The sequence below is a fragment of the Solea senegalensis genome, linkage group LG15, assembly GCF_019176455.1.
Source record: "Solea senegalensis isolate Sse05_10M linkage group LG15, IFAPA_SoseM_1, whole genome shotgun sequence".
Classification (NCBI taxonomy): Eukaryota; Metazoa; Chordata; class Actinopteri; order Pleuronectiformes; family Soleidae; genus Solea; species Solea senegalensis.
In genome coordinates, this window is record NC_058035.1 from 13,165,000 (window position 1) to 13,181,594 (window position 16,595).

A 16,595-nucleotide genomic window follows, 5' to 3' on the forward strand; every position below is an offset into this window, starting at 1 on the left:
CCCAGCTAGTGTCTCAGCATCCAACCCTGAACCAAAGCTGAGTTTAAACTCAGGATGAACTGGACTGAGGATAAACTTCGTTATCTTCTCTTCATCATTGCAATATCTATCACTTTTGATAGTGTATTGACTGTGGAAATGTCACCAATTTATTACGGGTAGAGAGTAATACGTTGAACTGAATGAAACCGAATATAGAGGCATGATACACATGTAGTTAAATGAACTGTTTATGTAGCAATTTAAACTGAGATCCATATGAAGCTGTAGGGAGATAAATGATGCACTGAATTCAACCATCAAACCCTCATAAAATAACAAATCTATCAATTAAAACCCTCCATAAAGTAAACCCTACTGTTAATGCAGTAGTCATAAAGCTTGCCAACGTTTACTTTTACAACCACCCCTTCTCGAGCAGTGTGGATACATGTGTCTTATACAAAACTATGTTGGTAAATGGCCTGTATTTATATAATGTTTCTTAAAGCTGCTTTACACTGCAGTTCATGCCAGTCGCCCATTCACGCACACATTCATACAGCACATCTAGGTGCAGCGCGTCTTCTATCTTGCCCAAGGACATGCCGGCATGCAGACGAGTGGAAAACCTTCAAGTTGAAAGATGACTCACTCTGCCACTGAGCTACAGTCATCTCATTTTATTTGGGGGACTTGAAGACTGTAGTTTTTGCTGCCCCTCCTGAAACCAGTCACTGCAAACAGGATAACTCGCTGCAAAATTGGGCAGGAGCCCAGATTGTTTGCCTTTTCCACTGGGATCGAGGGAGGCCCCACCAGACCCAATTTGGGATAATTACAGGAGAGCTTGAGGACATGGTTTTTCACACACTGTACACACAAGCACAGAGAGAGATGTGTTAACACATTTGAATGCACATCGACACACACCTGTTTTCCCTCTGAGAGAAGGGAACTTCAAGGAGAAACTGTGCTGTGGCATGTGCAACTCTTAACGCATGCACTCCCATGAACATAGCTGTTCAGTCCTCAAACCTCCTCCCGTACCATCACGACTCGTATGCTAGTATATTATGCCACTTTTCACTCTCACTTTGGCACTGGCGCTATGCAGCATCTGCTGTCCCCGTGACCTCCAACTTAAAGTCATCTCTAATCTTCATTTCTGTCTTTTCTCACAACAAGGTTTGCTTTGTCATTGACTTGAGCAACACCCCAGCTGTCACATTACATCCCGTCCGTTTCTTTTACCACGCCTCACCTCGTGTACCTCACACCGTCAGACGTTTTGGTTCCTTTCAGTTTCAGCGAGTGTGATGAGCGTTGTTTAAATCGTTAAGAAAACGATTTGGCTTGGAATGTAAGCTATACAGTATGTGAGGTTCCGTTCAAATGTTAGTGTAAAGGCCATACAGAGGCTTTCCTTTTTAGTGAAATTAGTTGCCACGGCAAATCGTAGGGGAGACGTGTGCTCTTGACATCACAGCATCTGCAGTAATTTGCTTTGTACTTTCATTGGGTCCAATTCTAGTGTTCCTGAGCTTGTTTGCTCACATGTCGGCTTCCTGCAGACTGGTTACTTATGCATCGAAAACAGTAGGGAGCTGTTATAATGAATATGCTCATATGAGACAGCATGGAAGGATTTGAATATGGTAGTTTTAGCATTTGATAAAATTGTTGTTACCTTTTGGAGAAACTGGCACAAGAACACTCGAGCTAAAATAGTAATGATTATTGCACACAGGTCAGTGCAGACACTGGTGTCATTTTAATCAACGAACCAGACAGAATGATTGAAGTTACTTAATGATACTTCAATTATTTTCTTAACCTCAAGGTCAGGGGCAGTATTTATTTGCATAATTCAATTATTAGCTTTGACGTCAGGTATCACTCTCACCTGCACGTCTCCTCCGCTTACAGTCATTGCTGTTCTGTGCCCTTTTACTTTTATTCTCTGATGTTCATCGATAGAAGTTCATAGTGAGGTCTAGCAGTAGCAGAACATTTCATTATATATTCCCACCCATGTTACGTTGTAGTTGATCGGGAAAACATTGCAGCATAAGATTTAATAAGTAAAGATAAGGCAACGTTTTTCATTCATTATTCTTATTTTCACTCACATATTTATTTCAAACCTCTTCATTGCTATGAGCTCTGCATTTTACTGGCCTATTGTTGATTGGTGTTCAACTCTTTGGTCTTATTTAATAACTGTGTTAATTAATTATATGTTTTTATGTATTTGGTACTTTGGATTTGATTGCTTTATAAGAAAAATACCAATATTAAATCCAGAACTCAGGATCTCTTAATGGCTTAATTGCTAATGTACTGAATTGTCAACCATCATTGCAGCCGCACACATACAACAGTGCAGGGCGTGTATTATAGGAACTGATATAGTGCCTATAGAAACAGCCTCCCTGCCCTGCCTATCCCTATCTGTCCTTATTTCCATATTACAAATATACTTTCTCCCTGTCTGTTCCCGCACTAATGAAGCTCTGTAGTGAGCAGACACTGCAGCAGTGATTGACTTACCAGCCGCTCTCTGCTCTCTATAACCACCTCAAGGACATGTCCAATTAGCATCTGGACCCTGGTAGACTTGCCTGGTCCCCAGGCCTATCAAGCTGGGGAGAAGCCATTTGATTGGATATCTTGGGTTTCCAGTACATTATGAGCAGATTGACTGAGAAGAGGAGAGGTGCATTTTAATTTTCACCCACCGTCTATTCTCTTTTCTCTCCTTTTTCCTTCAGCTCTCACTTTTTACTGCTGTCTCTCTATTAGCTGGCAGAGCCTTTAAAAAAGTGCTCAGTCTATTTCCACTGTTCAAGCATAGTGCACACATTTTAACACAGAGAGAGGAGCAGAGATGTGTGTACAGTGCTTCTTGGAAAACATTCACCCACCGATAGTTGTCAATGTGACAATCGTTAATTCTCAGATTTGTTATTCTCCATGCACACCTCGTGTCCTCTACCTCAGCTGATAAGGAGCTGCTCAGTATAAACTTGGCATAATGATGTTATCCTTGGCAACCTTGATGATTCAATAGCACTTTTTGAACCTGTTTCTCTATTCTTCTTCTATTGTCTTCTTGTGAAGGAGAACACAAAGCAGTCAGGTCTTGAAGGAGAACAACCATGGAGACACCCTTGGAGTGACATTGATAGTGCTTTGTTTAAAGAAAGGAGCATCAGCGGCTCCTCCTGAACACATTATTCCCTGAGTCACAGGAACACGATGAAGTCTAACATTTTTGTCAGTGACACACTTTCCTGTACATATTAGGTGAAGTTCATTCAAGTAAAAAATAATAATAAATAACCTGACGCTCCCACTGTGTCCTCATCTGTCTCAGGTCGGGGTTGTGCTGCACTACTCGTCTCTGTCGACCATGTTGTGGTTGGGGGTGACAGCTAGGAACATTTATAAGCAGGTGACCAAAAGGCCTCCACAGAGCCAAAATGGCGACCCTCCTGCGCTCCCTAAACAGCCCCTCTTAAGGTAAGCACAAACAACCCGCCGCAACCTCGACTAGATGGAAAAGTACATGACAAAGATGTGTCTGTGACCATGATTTTTGATCTCCCTTGCACTGATGTTACTTCCAGCTGTGTAGATATCATCTGAGGCCAAGACCCAGTTCAGTGCTCAATTATTTGCTCCAGGTTTTTTTTTTGTTTTTCAATAAATGACTTCAAATCCTGCACTGCTGTTTTAGTACACAGACATATATCGACTATAATTACAAGTGAAATACAAGTGTATAAGCAGCCCTTCACTGTTGCAGCAGGCTTAACTTATGTTAAGCCTATTTTGACGACTTGCTATTGATTGTCTTGGTTTTGCAGTGCATTGATTTCCAACCTGAAGACCGTGCTCTCCTCCAACAATAAACCTTGGTTGAGAGATGATTAATTGGATACCAGGAAAAGAAACACTGGTCTTAAAAAAAACAAACATGTTCGGACTTTGGGCTAAATCTTTTGGTTTTCTGAAATATTGGCGAGCTTTACCTCCTGGGTCCATCAAACATTATTTAAGCCTGAGCCTGTCCACAGTCTTGACTGAAGGCCAAGGGTGACCAACCTCACTGTGAGGAACAATCCCCCAATGTAGTTGTGACCGGCAAGTTCCCCATCCTCTTTTAAATCCCTTTTTGTGTGTGTGTGTGTGTGTGTGTGTGTGTGTGTGTGTGTGGCTTTGCAGCATGTGGGGTTAAAGTCACCTTCAACTTTTCATGTAGCTCTTTAAACCCTGAAATAGCTAAAAAAAATAAATAAAGTAAAGCCATGAGTATGGACACACTTTTATGTCCAAACTTTTGGCTATTACTGAATATGATATAGTAAAACTTACCCACATGTTTGCTTGCTCAAATTTCCTTTTGAGGTCCACAATGGTTTTAGAGTTATCGCAATGTTTAACTGCAGAGCCAGGTTGCATCCTGTCAAACTCCTGTCTTTGTTCACTTTGTTGTGACAAGTAGTGTATCTGTCAAGACTTCCTGTTTGGCCTCTCTTGAGGATTTCTTACACCTTTGCTCATGTTAAGGTATTTTGAATCAGAGTTACTTTTCACGGCAAGGGGAGCTGTGTTGGTTTCGAAATGGTGATAATTAAATCAGTGTGAAAACAAAGTTGATAAATGTGAGTAACTGAGATTAGTCTTGTTACTGTAAGCTTCTTATAGAAGAAATGCAGGTTTGACCAGATCACCCTAACCATGTGCAGTTCAATTTGTTTTTAACTAAAATTAAATTAAATATCAGGTAAAATGACCACATTTCAAATTCTGACAGGGATGTTAGTGAAGTAATGGTCCTAAGATAATGTTGTCAGACACAAAAGTAGAACAGTCACTGCTCTTGCCTGGAAGTGTGTAGATTTTTGCAGTTTTAAGATGTTTTGAAGCTTTACACAGTCTCACCTGGAATAGCTAAACTTTGTCTGTAATAAATGCTTTGCCTCGGATATTCCATTTGAGACTTCCCGTAACCCTGCGAGGGGAAAATAATGAGTATCATGAGGAAAAATGGGAGTAAGGAAGAAGAAGCAAATAGCTTACGACAACTCATGGAATCTCTCCTGTGCTCCAACTAACAGCTCCCTGCTGCTCAGACAGGAGCTACATTACAAATCTAAATGTATTTGAGCCATTTAATTTTGATTTGTTTAGACACACACATCAAATTGAATTTCTGCTTTTTGTGATGTTTTCCCTCCACAACTCAACCCCCATTTCACCATCCCATTTCTGCTTGCTCATGACATTTGGCATGTTTAAGTGGATCTTTTGGACACGTGCAACGCTCTTCCTCTGCATTGAGGCGCAACGGGGATCCTGTTTGTGGAAGGTTTGAAATCAGAAACATGGAAGCAATCTCAAGGTGCACCATAACAAAGGCCACTAAATCTTGATTCTTTGCCATTTTTTTCAGCATTCTGAAGTGTTTGAAAGAACATGCAGTGAAACCACACAAGGAAATGATTTATGCATGTTAAGTTGCACTGAAATACTGGAACGTGTTACTTGTTTTGGCTTCTGGGCTTTTTCTACATCAGATGAGACGTGCTCATGGTGCTATGGCCATAAGCATAAAGGCTTGCGGCATAAAAAAGGCCATAAGGGCATTTCCAGCACAGTGACAATGACACATGAGCAACTCTCAAACTAATATCTATAAAAGATGTATTAAGATGTGCAAAATCATGCATCTGACATTATTTAAACTGGAGTATGATGTAATCTGAGGAATCATGAGAAGACATTGAGGATAAGGTCCCCTTATCACATTAAGATTCCCTCAACCCAGAAGCAGCACTTTCATTGCAAAGCAAAGCAAATCCTCAGACACCTGCGTGGTGTGGGGGGTGGTGGTGTTGTTAATGTGTCGCACTCTTGAGTTTCTTTCATCATGCACTGCCTGTGAATGAGATCATTTGTCTTGGGGTATACGGAGAGAGCGTGTGGCACTGCAGTCAAGTTGATCCACAGTGATTGACTGTAATGCTCCCCGTCAGACAGGCTCATGCAGAGAGACTTAGCAGCTGGAAACAAATCAATTTGTCCTTTGATCACCACACACACACACACACACACACACACACAGACACACACCTCCTCTTTTTTTTTCTTACGTAATGATTTTTTTTTTTCAACTTTATTGACAAAAGTGAGCATATACATGAAACAGACAGGCAACACTTCCCCAGCAGCCAACTTATTCCTCCTCATCTACCTCTTTTTCCTGTCCTCCGCCCTCTGACAGGATGTGAAGACATATCCAGCAGACCGTCACGCTGACCTTTGTCAGGAATATGTTTCACCATGTTGCACTGCACACATTAGACGCTTTGTTCGTGGTATTAACTGACAGTCATTGAGTGTGACGGATGCAGGTCATTGCTCCGTTAAAAAAAAGCAAAAAAAAAAAAGAAAAGCAAGACTTTACCACCATTTCAGGAAAAAAAGTCATTTTCAGATTTCGATATTGCTAAATTCAGTGCAGTTGAAGAGTCGTAGGCCGTATGAGTGGCTCACCATGCATGAATTAGGAAATGCATATACAAAAATGCAATGTATAGTGTGGTGGAATATGACTGAAATTATCATTCGACTCATTCCCTCTGAGAAGAGAAGGGAAAAAAAAGAAAAGAAAGAATTTGGAAACTAATACGCTGCACTGGAACATAAAATAATTTGACATTTTGGGGAAATATGCCTGGTTGCTTTTTATGTCAATTCATATGAGAAGAGTGGCACTTCTATATCAGTTCATTAAATACAAGGCTCAGGCTTGTTTCTACCTTGGCTCCATCCACATGGAAACAATAACTGCCTGGCAAAATGACAATACAACACACACACACAGAGGCACTCATAAACCACAACCACACACTTTTACAGTTTTTATTTATGGATGTTTTATTGGATTAAATGTGATAAATGAGTTCATTATTAAGCTTCAGGGGTGGTGGAAGGTGCCTTGTAAGAGCCATGGTAGCTGAGTCCCCTTGTTAAGTCTATATAAGGCTACGCGAAGCTACGAGCTGATGGAGCAAGTTTCGACTTGTGTTTAATATCCTTCTTCTCCCCAAAGTACAGGTAAAAAATAGTTTTCCAACACATTAAAGTGTTGTTTACATAAAGAGATCACATAGTTTATGAAGGGGCATCTTGACCTTGACCTCAACCATACAGTGTTGATACATAGTGCGGTTTGATCCATAAGCCTGTGCAGGGTGATATGACCATCAGTTGTCCCTCGCTGTGCTATGTATATCCTGGAACAGGCCCAGGGAGGAAAATGGAGCATAATCACAAAACAGAGGACAGTGGATGAGGAAAGGTGCCTGGATAGGGGGGTGTCACTATAGCTGTTGGCTAAAAGTCACTTCAGGGTCTATTTATATCACATGATTACTCACTCAAACGTGTAATACTGCACATACAGCCATTTTGTCTTGAATTTGAAGGCCTTTTTTTTAATAGTGTGCTTCAACCTGTGCAAGATTTGCTTGCGTACCTGCCTGCCTGTGTCATGGCAAAGACTTTTCAATATAAAAAAAGGCAGCTTTTTGTATTGTAAAAGAGCGTGGTGTGTGTAACTATAATCTAATCACGCACGGTTTACAATTTTTTGCATGTATTTTTTTGACACAGATCTGTTGGAAGCTCTGCCAGGGAGGAGAAGGTGGAATGAGTGTTATGAAGCACAGAACACTTTAACATCCACTAGCTCTTCTCATTTATGCTTATCTGGCTGACGGGTGTGTAAATGGCTTTCTGTTGGAGGAGGGTCCCTGAGGGAACCGTTCCACTCAGAGACGGTGACAGACCAGTAATGCCCCCCACCCCACCAACCAGCCCGGACTAACATCTTGATTGTAATTGAATTTTTGGAACTGCTGCTGTGTGACGGAAGACAGATTGGGAGAGGGAGGGATGGTGAGAGAGGGGATGAATGAGAGGAAGCCCAAGATGAAGATGGAGGAAGATGGAGTGGTGGAGAGGTTAGAGCAGTGACAGGGGTTGAAATTGAACAGGAAGACCGAGGAAGTTGTGTGGTGTTTTATAGGATGGTGGATGACAGTGTGGAGAGAGACAGAGGACGAGGCCAGTGTTGCTGAGAGGAAGAGGATTAGCTTTGTATTTGCATTGAAGTCTGTGACACAAGTGTCTTTGTTCGGCTCTTGCCCATTTCTCAGCAAGCGTCGGGATGTCTTCTTCAAGAAAATATCTGGTGTTGCGCAATGTGAAGAGAAGTATTGTAATATATTGTAGTTGTAGCTGGAAGAGTACTGTGCTCTGGCCATTGGCAATAAAATACATGCCGGACTGTCGGGTCAGTGAGTTCAACTTCACCCCCCTGAATGAATGAGGTCATTGTAAACAACAGTTCAGTGCAGTGGTGGTGTCTCATAAAACCTACAAAGTAACAAATTAAACTGTGACCTGGAAATGGCACAAATTAGAGAATATTTCACAAATTAATTTCAGTACATGCTCTTTATTCACACACACAAGCATGATGAGGTTAAGCCAACAATTCCAGAAGGAAACGGGTGGAGGAAGCCTCCAGTGATGGTGAGCTGGTGCTCAGTCACAGAGCTCCTGTGGTTCAGGAACTTTAATGTCCCATCATCGACAACCTGTTGGAAGGGTAAATTTGAAAAATTGACCTTGGGCCACAAAAGTAAAAGCCACAATATTGCTCAGTGACATTCCATCACTTATACAAAAGCTCACATTCACTGGCTACAAATTTGAAAAATATTACTTATGTGTGAATGATTTGCACAGAAATTGCACATCTGGTGTGCAAAAGCCTCATATTTACCTTATATTATCTTTTATCATGTCATACGTACCTGAAACAACACTCACCAAAGTATGTTTTGTCTTAAAGGAGATCATTTATTTATCAGAATACTTGAAAAAAATGTTGTGTGAGAAAATCAGTTCTATCATCAGAACATACCCTCAACACGCAGGGCTTTGCTAGCGAAAGTTAAAAAAGCAAATATTTTTATTCTTGATAAGCCGTTGGTTAAATATTCTGTATATTCTCCACTTTGGCTCAAATCTAGCTTTATTTTCACATCTCCACAAACACAGTGAAAAGTCTACATATAGGTTTGCACTTGTTTTGGGGGCCATTTATATTAGAGGCAAGTGTGCAGAGGATATCTGACATCCTTATGTCGAGAAAAGTACTTTGGGAACAGAGCTTCAACCATTGACCAAGTCAGTCATCTTGCCTGTCACTTTGTTTGGATTGTTCGACTATCATCTTTCTCCTGTGTGTCTGATATAAAATGTCCGTTCTAGTGCGATACTGGATTTGTGAATGCCATTTCATGTCGAACCCTCTTATACTGTCTCCCTGCCTCTGTTTTGTCCCTCTGTCACCTCACAGATTTTATTTAGTCAGCGGTGGGGTGCCCCTCATCATCTGCGGGGTCACGGCAGCCGTCAATATAGACAACTATGGAAGTGGGGAGCAGGCGCCATAGTAAGTTTTTGATTTGTTTTTTCGGTTCAGTGACGCTCCGTCTTGACACTGCAACAAAGTGCTTTCATCATCAGGTTTTTCCAAAAATAAATCTTCTTATTTAGTTATACAAAACTGCATGTGTGTATTGATGGACAGCAAACTGTATGCACTGTAGACAAAAATACACACTCCTCTCTCTCTCTTTCCTCTGCACCATAATGCTTTTATTTTCCTTTGATTTCCTTCCTGGATTTCTGTTAAATTAATTATTTACTGTATGTTTATATTAAGGATGTTAACGCTGTGTTTAAAATGAGTTTGCAATGTCATAAATTGGTGTTCATGTGCGTTTTGCAGCTGCTGGATGGCCTGGGAGCCCAGCCTGGGAGCTTTCTTTGGCCCTGTGGCCTTCATCGTCCTGGTGACATGTATCTACTTCCTCTGTACCTTCATCCAACTGCAGCGTCACCCTGAAAAAAAGTATGAGCTCAAGCAGCTGGCAGAGGAGCAGCATAGGCTGACTGCTGTCGATGTGCCCACCCATTGTCATCAGGGAGCTGAGCCTGGAGCCCTGGCAGCTCAACCCAGCGGGGGCCACTGTCCCGCCGGCTGCCCGGGCGTCCCGATCAACCCTGCGCTGCTGGCCAATGAGCACTCTTTCAAGGCTCAGTTACGAACTGCAGCTTTTACCCTTTTCTTGTTCTTAGCCACTTGGACTTTTGGCGCACTAGCCGTGTCGCAGGGTCACTTCCTGGATATGATCTTCAGCTGCCTCTATGGTGCCTTCTCTGTCACCCTTGGCCTCTTCATCCTCATTCATCATTGTGCCAAGCGTGATGACGTCTGGCATTGCTGGTGTTCCTGCTGTCCCGGACGGCGAACCAACGCCTGCGCTGGTGCCCATGGGCCTGCTCAAGCGAGGCCCAAGGTTAACGTGAATGGAGATACCCCCGGTCATGACCATGGCCACGGCCACAGCCACTGCCACCATGACTCGCCATGTCCGGGTAAAGCCCCGATGAGCTGTGGTCACGGTTCTCTAGGTCACTGTAAACATGCTGCGCTCCCATCCTCGCAAAATCACGTGACATGCTTGGCACCAGTGACGCCATGCTGCGCTGTCCTTCACAGCCAGCAGCTGATAGAAGAGGAGCCTGCGGCGACACATGTACTGCTTCATGCAGACCCCGAGGGTTACAGGCCGGGGATTCAGTTGCACCCCTGTCTAAAGAGCAGCACCAGGACTAAAGGCCGTCACTTCAGTCGCCGGACAGGGACTGGCACTTGTGGAGCGGGGAGCGAGCGGGAATATGCTTATCACATCCCCTCCAGTGTGGATGGAGGCAGTGTTCACAGCTCACACACTGACAGTCCCCATAGTACGCATGAGCGCCATGCCCACATCTGTCCACATCTGGCCCATGAAGGCCACCATGATGGGCATCACACATGCCACGCTGCTGCAGCCACCACACATGAGGCTCTGGTATGCCACAATCCTTGCCACAGGCATATCTGCTGTTCCAAGGCAGACCTTCTTCCTTCTCTGTGCCCTGCAGAGGCAGGCGACACGGGCATCTTCCTGTGTGGCTGCGGCAAAGTGGCCGAGGAGGAGCCAACAGCAACACATCATCATCTGGAGATGCACGCCCCGCGCAGACAATCCTACCCCCAGAACCCGCCCAATCAGAATGGGATTCTAAAAGGGGGCCTACATGAAGGACTCATGTACACCTCAGACAGCACAGGGAATATACGCACTGGACCCTGGAAAAATGAAACTACTGTGTAGTGTGGGAAGGAAAAGCAGGGGAGACAGGGAGCGCCCCCTGCCTGCCTCGTCCCGCAAATATGAACCCTCGCCTCCCTTTTTAGAACAAAAAAAAAAAAAGAAAAGAATTGAATATACAATTTGGACATCGCAATCAACGTGGAATATTTTTATTTTCAGGTCCTCATGTTTTTATGTGTGCCGTTTTACTGTACAGAAATCTGCTATCAAGGTTAGAGCTCCTGTAGAGCCACACGTCCATGAATAAGAAGAAATTGTGAGATACGCGTCACACCATACCATCAGATGTAACCGAAGGTGTGTCCATAGTTGCACATGATATATATATCTATGTATATATATATGTATATATATATATGTATATATATGTATATATATATATATATATACATATATATGAATGCTGTATGTATGATTATGTATGATAGTGCTCAAAGGCAACACACTGCTAAATTATTTTACACTTTGAATTTAACCATCCATCAAATAGTCTACACTGACAGTGAACGTCCAGTATTTTAAAGAACTCTCAGCATCCACGTTTTAGATGACTAAACCAGCAATTTTAGACTTCACGAGTATTTTGTCATTCATTCAAGCAACTGTGAATATCAACTAGACATTTTCTAAATAATATACAAAGATACTGTCGCTTGCCAGATACTTGTGGATGCCAGGTTATGTTGTGACAATTCACGGCAGGAGGAAAAAAAAACAGTAAAGTCATATCCAGCATCCAGCAAGCATCTTCCAGGTTGGCATTGATTGTGCTGTCTGTATGATGTCTTCTCTATTGTGTGTCTTTTACTCCGGGATGCAAGTAAATAACGGCAGTGTCAACGGCAGCAGGGTGGCCACTGTGAATAGAGAGCCGGTGGCGCTTTTGATCAACTTTGGTGCCACAAAGAGCCCGGTCCACACAGCGAGTTTATTTCCAAACCACTGTGCTGATTTGTATCCTTCAGAGGCTCGGCTCACACATGCAACATGTGAAACCATGACCGTACGGTTCTTTGTAAAATCAAACAGGTTTTAAGAGAGAGGAAAAAAAGAAGAAGAAGAAGAGATTGTCTATATGATTGTAAAAGAAACGAGCTGCTTTAATGTTTGGGAAACCTGCCTGTGACCAATGTCCTGTTATTTTTTTTTTTTTTATTTATTTATTTTTTTTTCGAAATAAAAACTTAAGAAAATATTCTGGCGACCTCAGCCAAAACTGGCTGGAGCCACAAAATGACACATGGCAGAACTCACTGCAAATAGAACCCCTTCATGTTTTATTTCTATTTATTTTTGCTTAGTTATTGTCCCATGAAAGACCCAAAGCATGCATGCATTACTCTAAGCTATGTGCTATATTTTGATAGTGTAAATGAATGCCTGTCCATGAACATCATTTTTTTTGCCTCGACCTGATAAAAGTGCAGCTGGCCATGTATCATTTTCGTCACACTCACACTGATTTAGCCTGGTTCTCAGCAAACACTGTACCATTTTGCAATGTTTATCTACATTTTACACCACTTTGAGCTTCATTTTTATCCTTGAATCCAGTCCGGAAAATCTCAATGCTCTCGTTTCTGCTTTGGTAGTTAGCTTGTATTTGTAATTAATTTATTTTATATATTTTTTATTCTTTTGCACCATGAAGGTCACATTGTCATGGCAGAATTACCGCTCCACAGAGAAGGCAAAAAGAGACTTTATTTGTTCAGCAACGTTTGTCTGTTCTCTGAATGATGATGGTTATATTGCGTATGATAACCCAGACGCATACATTAAACGTTTTATCAGAGAAGTCCGTCGTAAAAAAAAAAAAATGCTACACCCATGCAGTGCAGCATAATATGCAGTGCTTAAGCTAAACCACTTCAGCATGCACACCATCTCTTTTTTTCCCCATTGTGTGAACTCTTGTCTGTGTATATAGAATTGGTTTCTGATGAATTATTTTATATGAGATTTAAGATATTTAAGAATAAAATAAGTCTAAATGTAAAGAAAGTTGTTTATGGGGGATGTTAATGCTCAGTATCTGAGTTAAGAAATGTCTGTTTTGCTTTCAAATGCCCTTTTTTTTCCCCCCCCCTGTTTTAGTTGACTTCATAAAGTATGCAGAGTCGCAAAGTGTTGTGAGACTTATCCTGTCATATCAGACGTAGAAAATACACTATACACAATAACATTTGGCCTTCCAGGATGGAATTTGTTCAATATAAAAGTGTTTAAGACGTAAGCGGTTTAAAATTTAAAAAGTGACTTTGACAAAGTAAATAGACATACTAATGTGCTACTCTCTTCATTTTGATGAAAAGCTTTGAATATTGAAATTAGACCATTTTAGACGACAGAGACGATGCATGAACCCCCCCGTGGCTGTGCACTGGGTCCAGTGAAGAGATTTGTCAGAAGAGAGGGATGTTATGAGCCAAACCGTGTTCCACAATTCATCATACAGTACAGGCTTCTTTGAGCCGCCTTGGATGCTGGCAGTTATTGGCTCTGGCTTCGTAGACGTTGGACGGGGATTTGTGACAGTATCACAACAAACATTTGAAATCAGCCTTTCCTACAAAACCCCACATTAAACTGCGGAACATTGGTTCTAGGTTCATTGCTGTGCAACGTGTGTATTTGCCAGTGTGTCTTAGATGCAGCCTAAGCTTTTTTCGGTATCTGTGAGAGATGTGCTTGGTGTCATTCGCCACCGTGGGCCACCCTTTTTGTTGTCATCCATTGCAGATATACTGCCCCTCCCCCCCCGCCCTCAAAACAAGCTTGCTGACTTAGTTCTGATTCACCAGGCGGCTGCTGGAATATTCACCTGTGGTACTGTGACAAAAACCTTAAAGCCAGTTTTCACTTTTTTCTACATTGACACAGATTCCAATAAATGTATTTTTTCACCATGCAACGAATGAGTGCATCCTTGGCTTGTGTTTGTCTGTCCACCATGTGTGCGCGCGAGCAGAGACTGACTTACATGACGGTGGATGTGAGTGAAAGACGGAAAAAAGAGGCACTTTTTTTTCTTTTTTCTTCTCAACTCTCACTGTACTGTGTTCATTTCTTCTGACAGCATGACGGAGATGGAGATGTCTTAAAGAGCCACCACAAGGGAGGAATTCAAATGATTGCAGGCTCGACTGCCAGCTCCATACACTGTGTGCATGTTTGTGTGTGTATGCAATGCATGCCCACATCTTGTGTACATACAAGACATGCACATGTGCACACATCACCCCGGATGGAAGACTGTGTGTGTGTCAGTGCACCACAAATCACACCCAGGTTTGACAGGCCATGAAACACATGAGCACATTTAATATTCAGCTGCATTGTTGTTGTTTTTTGTCCCCCTCCTCAAGGCCACACAGCCCTCACCCCCCCACCCCAGCCGATTATCAGATTATTCATCTGACTGAAAGCCATGAGAAATGTCAGACCCCATCTCTCCTTCTCTTGTCTGGCACAAGGACCCAGACTGAACGTGGATGCTGCTCAATGTCCACGGAAGGTGAGTCATGGGTGTCTGGTGGCACCAGTGTTTTTCCAAAAGAACGCAGAATTACTTTGTGTTGCTGCAGTGCCGATTGCACTGCAGCGCTGATTATATAGATAATGAGTCGAAGGCAACATTGGCTTTAATTACAAGGGGTGTCTTGGAAAGTGTATTTCCAGAAAGTGCTCGTGCTTTCATCTCACCCCCAAACTGTCAGAGACACAAAAGAATGCCTCCGTGGTAAGCGAGAGATTTGCCCAGGACTGCTTCTGTTTAATATAAAAAAAATGTTTTATCTGTTTTTTTTCGTAACACAGATGTGTGTTTATGATACAATTAACTGTTTTATTTCCTGTTGCAATAAATAGGTTTGTAAGTGGTGTGATCAGAGGGAGGGGGTTGGGTTGATCGAGCCTATTAAAATGCATGTGTGTGCCAGAGAACATGTCGCTGCCTGATCCGTTTTTTTTTCCATATAGTGACGCACATATGATCTGGTGCATGATCCCTTATTATCTTCCATCGACGGGAACAAGCACGTTTTCTCCAGGCGTGTAAATGAACCCGGAGACATGTGGCACTTGAATGGGTTGTGTTGTTTTTTTTCTCCTGTGTTTCTTCATTTTATGTGTGCTTTATTTTACATCGTCACTAATCATCTTCGATTTCCGCAGACAACACTGCCCTGCCGCTGTGCCTCTTTTTTTTTTTTTTTTTTTTACTCCCCCATATGTTTAACAGTTCTCTTGCTACACTAATAACAAAGCCAGCTCCTCCAGCTACAGCCTTGGCAGACAAGATTTGTGATAGAAGGCTGTGATCGTCATGCTAATGTCGCCCTTGACTTAAATAACATGCTGGAAACTTGGAGAGTGAGGCAGAGCTGCAGAGAGAGAGAGAGGGGAGGCGACGGGAGGGTTGATTTGAGGCTTATGGGAGCAAAGGAACAGAGCGTGAGGTGGAGAGATCAAAGGGAAGACAGAGGTAGGCAAAACTCAATAGATATCGTAACATGGTTTCCAGCCACATTTCTAATAGTGTATGCAGTACCATGAAATGTTGTATGTGCGTGTGTGTGTGTGATTGAGTGTCTAAGCCCCATGTTAATACGTGACCTTTTTAAATGCTCCGTGTGATCACAGCTACAGAGACGGCGTCTGTTCCTAGATGTTTGACACACACATATAACATCCTTCTATTATTGGCCTTGTCAAAATTCTTTATTCTTTATTTGACATTGATCTCGAACACCAAAGCACTCGCAGTCCTTAAACAGTGGCCTGGTCTTTCAATACCTATATCAATTGCACAGAAACTCACATAAGAAAGGCTGTGGATTGATAGCTAATCTGGAGGTTGGTGGTTCAAACCCCAGCTCTTACGGTCTGTGCGATGAAGTGTCCTTTGGCAAGACACGACACGAGATTGTAATGAGACGAAGTTTAACATTCATTTAATCTCATCCCTTAATTCATCAGCACGGCTTCCTGTCGACATCTCATCACATAATTTGTACTTAACTTAATAAACTTTATACCTCAATTTGAATTGGTTCATGTTTGGACACTGCTTTCATTTCACATCCATACTGTTCCACGGTGTTTAGGTGTGTAAATGATGTGTCATATACAGTTGATTGACCAGAAGTGTATATAAATACAAACCATTTGTAACCTTTTCTGCTCAAATAAGTCAACAACAAAAAAAGAATCCAGTAAAAGCGACGTCATTCATTCAGGAATATCCGTGTGTCTGGTGTCCTTGGGTCTTTAATTTTGGGTCTCTAATTTTGCTTGCCATAG

At 42.3% G+C, this 16,595-nt stretch overlaps 1 protein-coding gene across 1 annotated transcript in view; it reads left to right on the plus strand.

Annotated features, from left to right (window-relative positions):
- LOC122782146 (adhesion G protein-coupled receptor A1) overlaps positions 1-13,476 on the plus strand; it is a 43,295-nt gene extending 29,819 nt beyond the window's left edge. Inside the window, exons 4-6 of the mRNA XM_044046362.1 lie at positions 3,359-3,504; positions 9,422-9,517; positions 9,857-13,476. Coding sequence (XP_043902297.1) covers positions 3,359-3,504; positions 9,422-9,517; positions 9,857-11,291 — 1,677 coding nt within the window. The 3' untranslated portion in view covers positions 11,292-13,476. The remainder of the gene's footprint in view (positions 1-3,358; positions 3,505-9,421; positions 9,518-9,856) is intronic.
- The last annotated feature ends 3,119 nt before the right edge of the window (positions 13,477-16,595 follow it).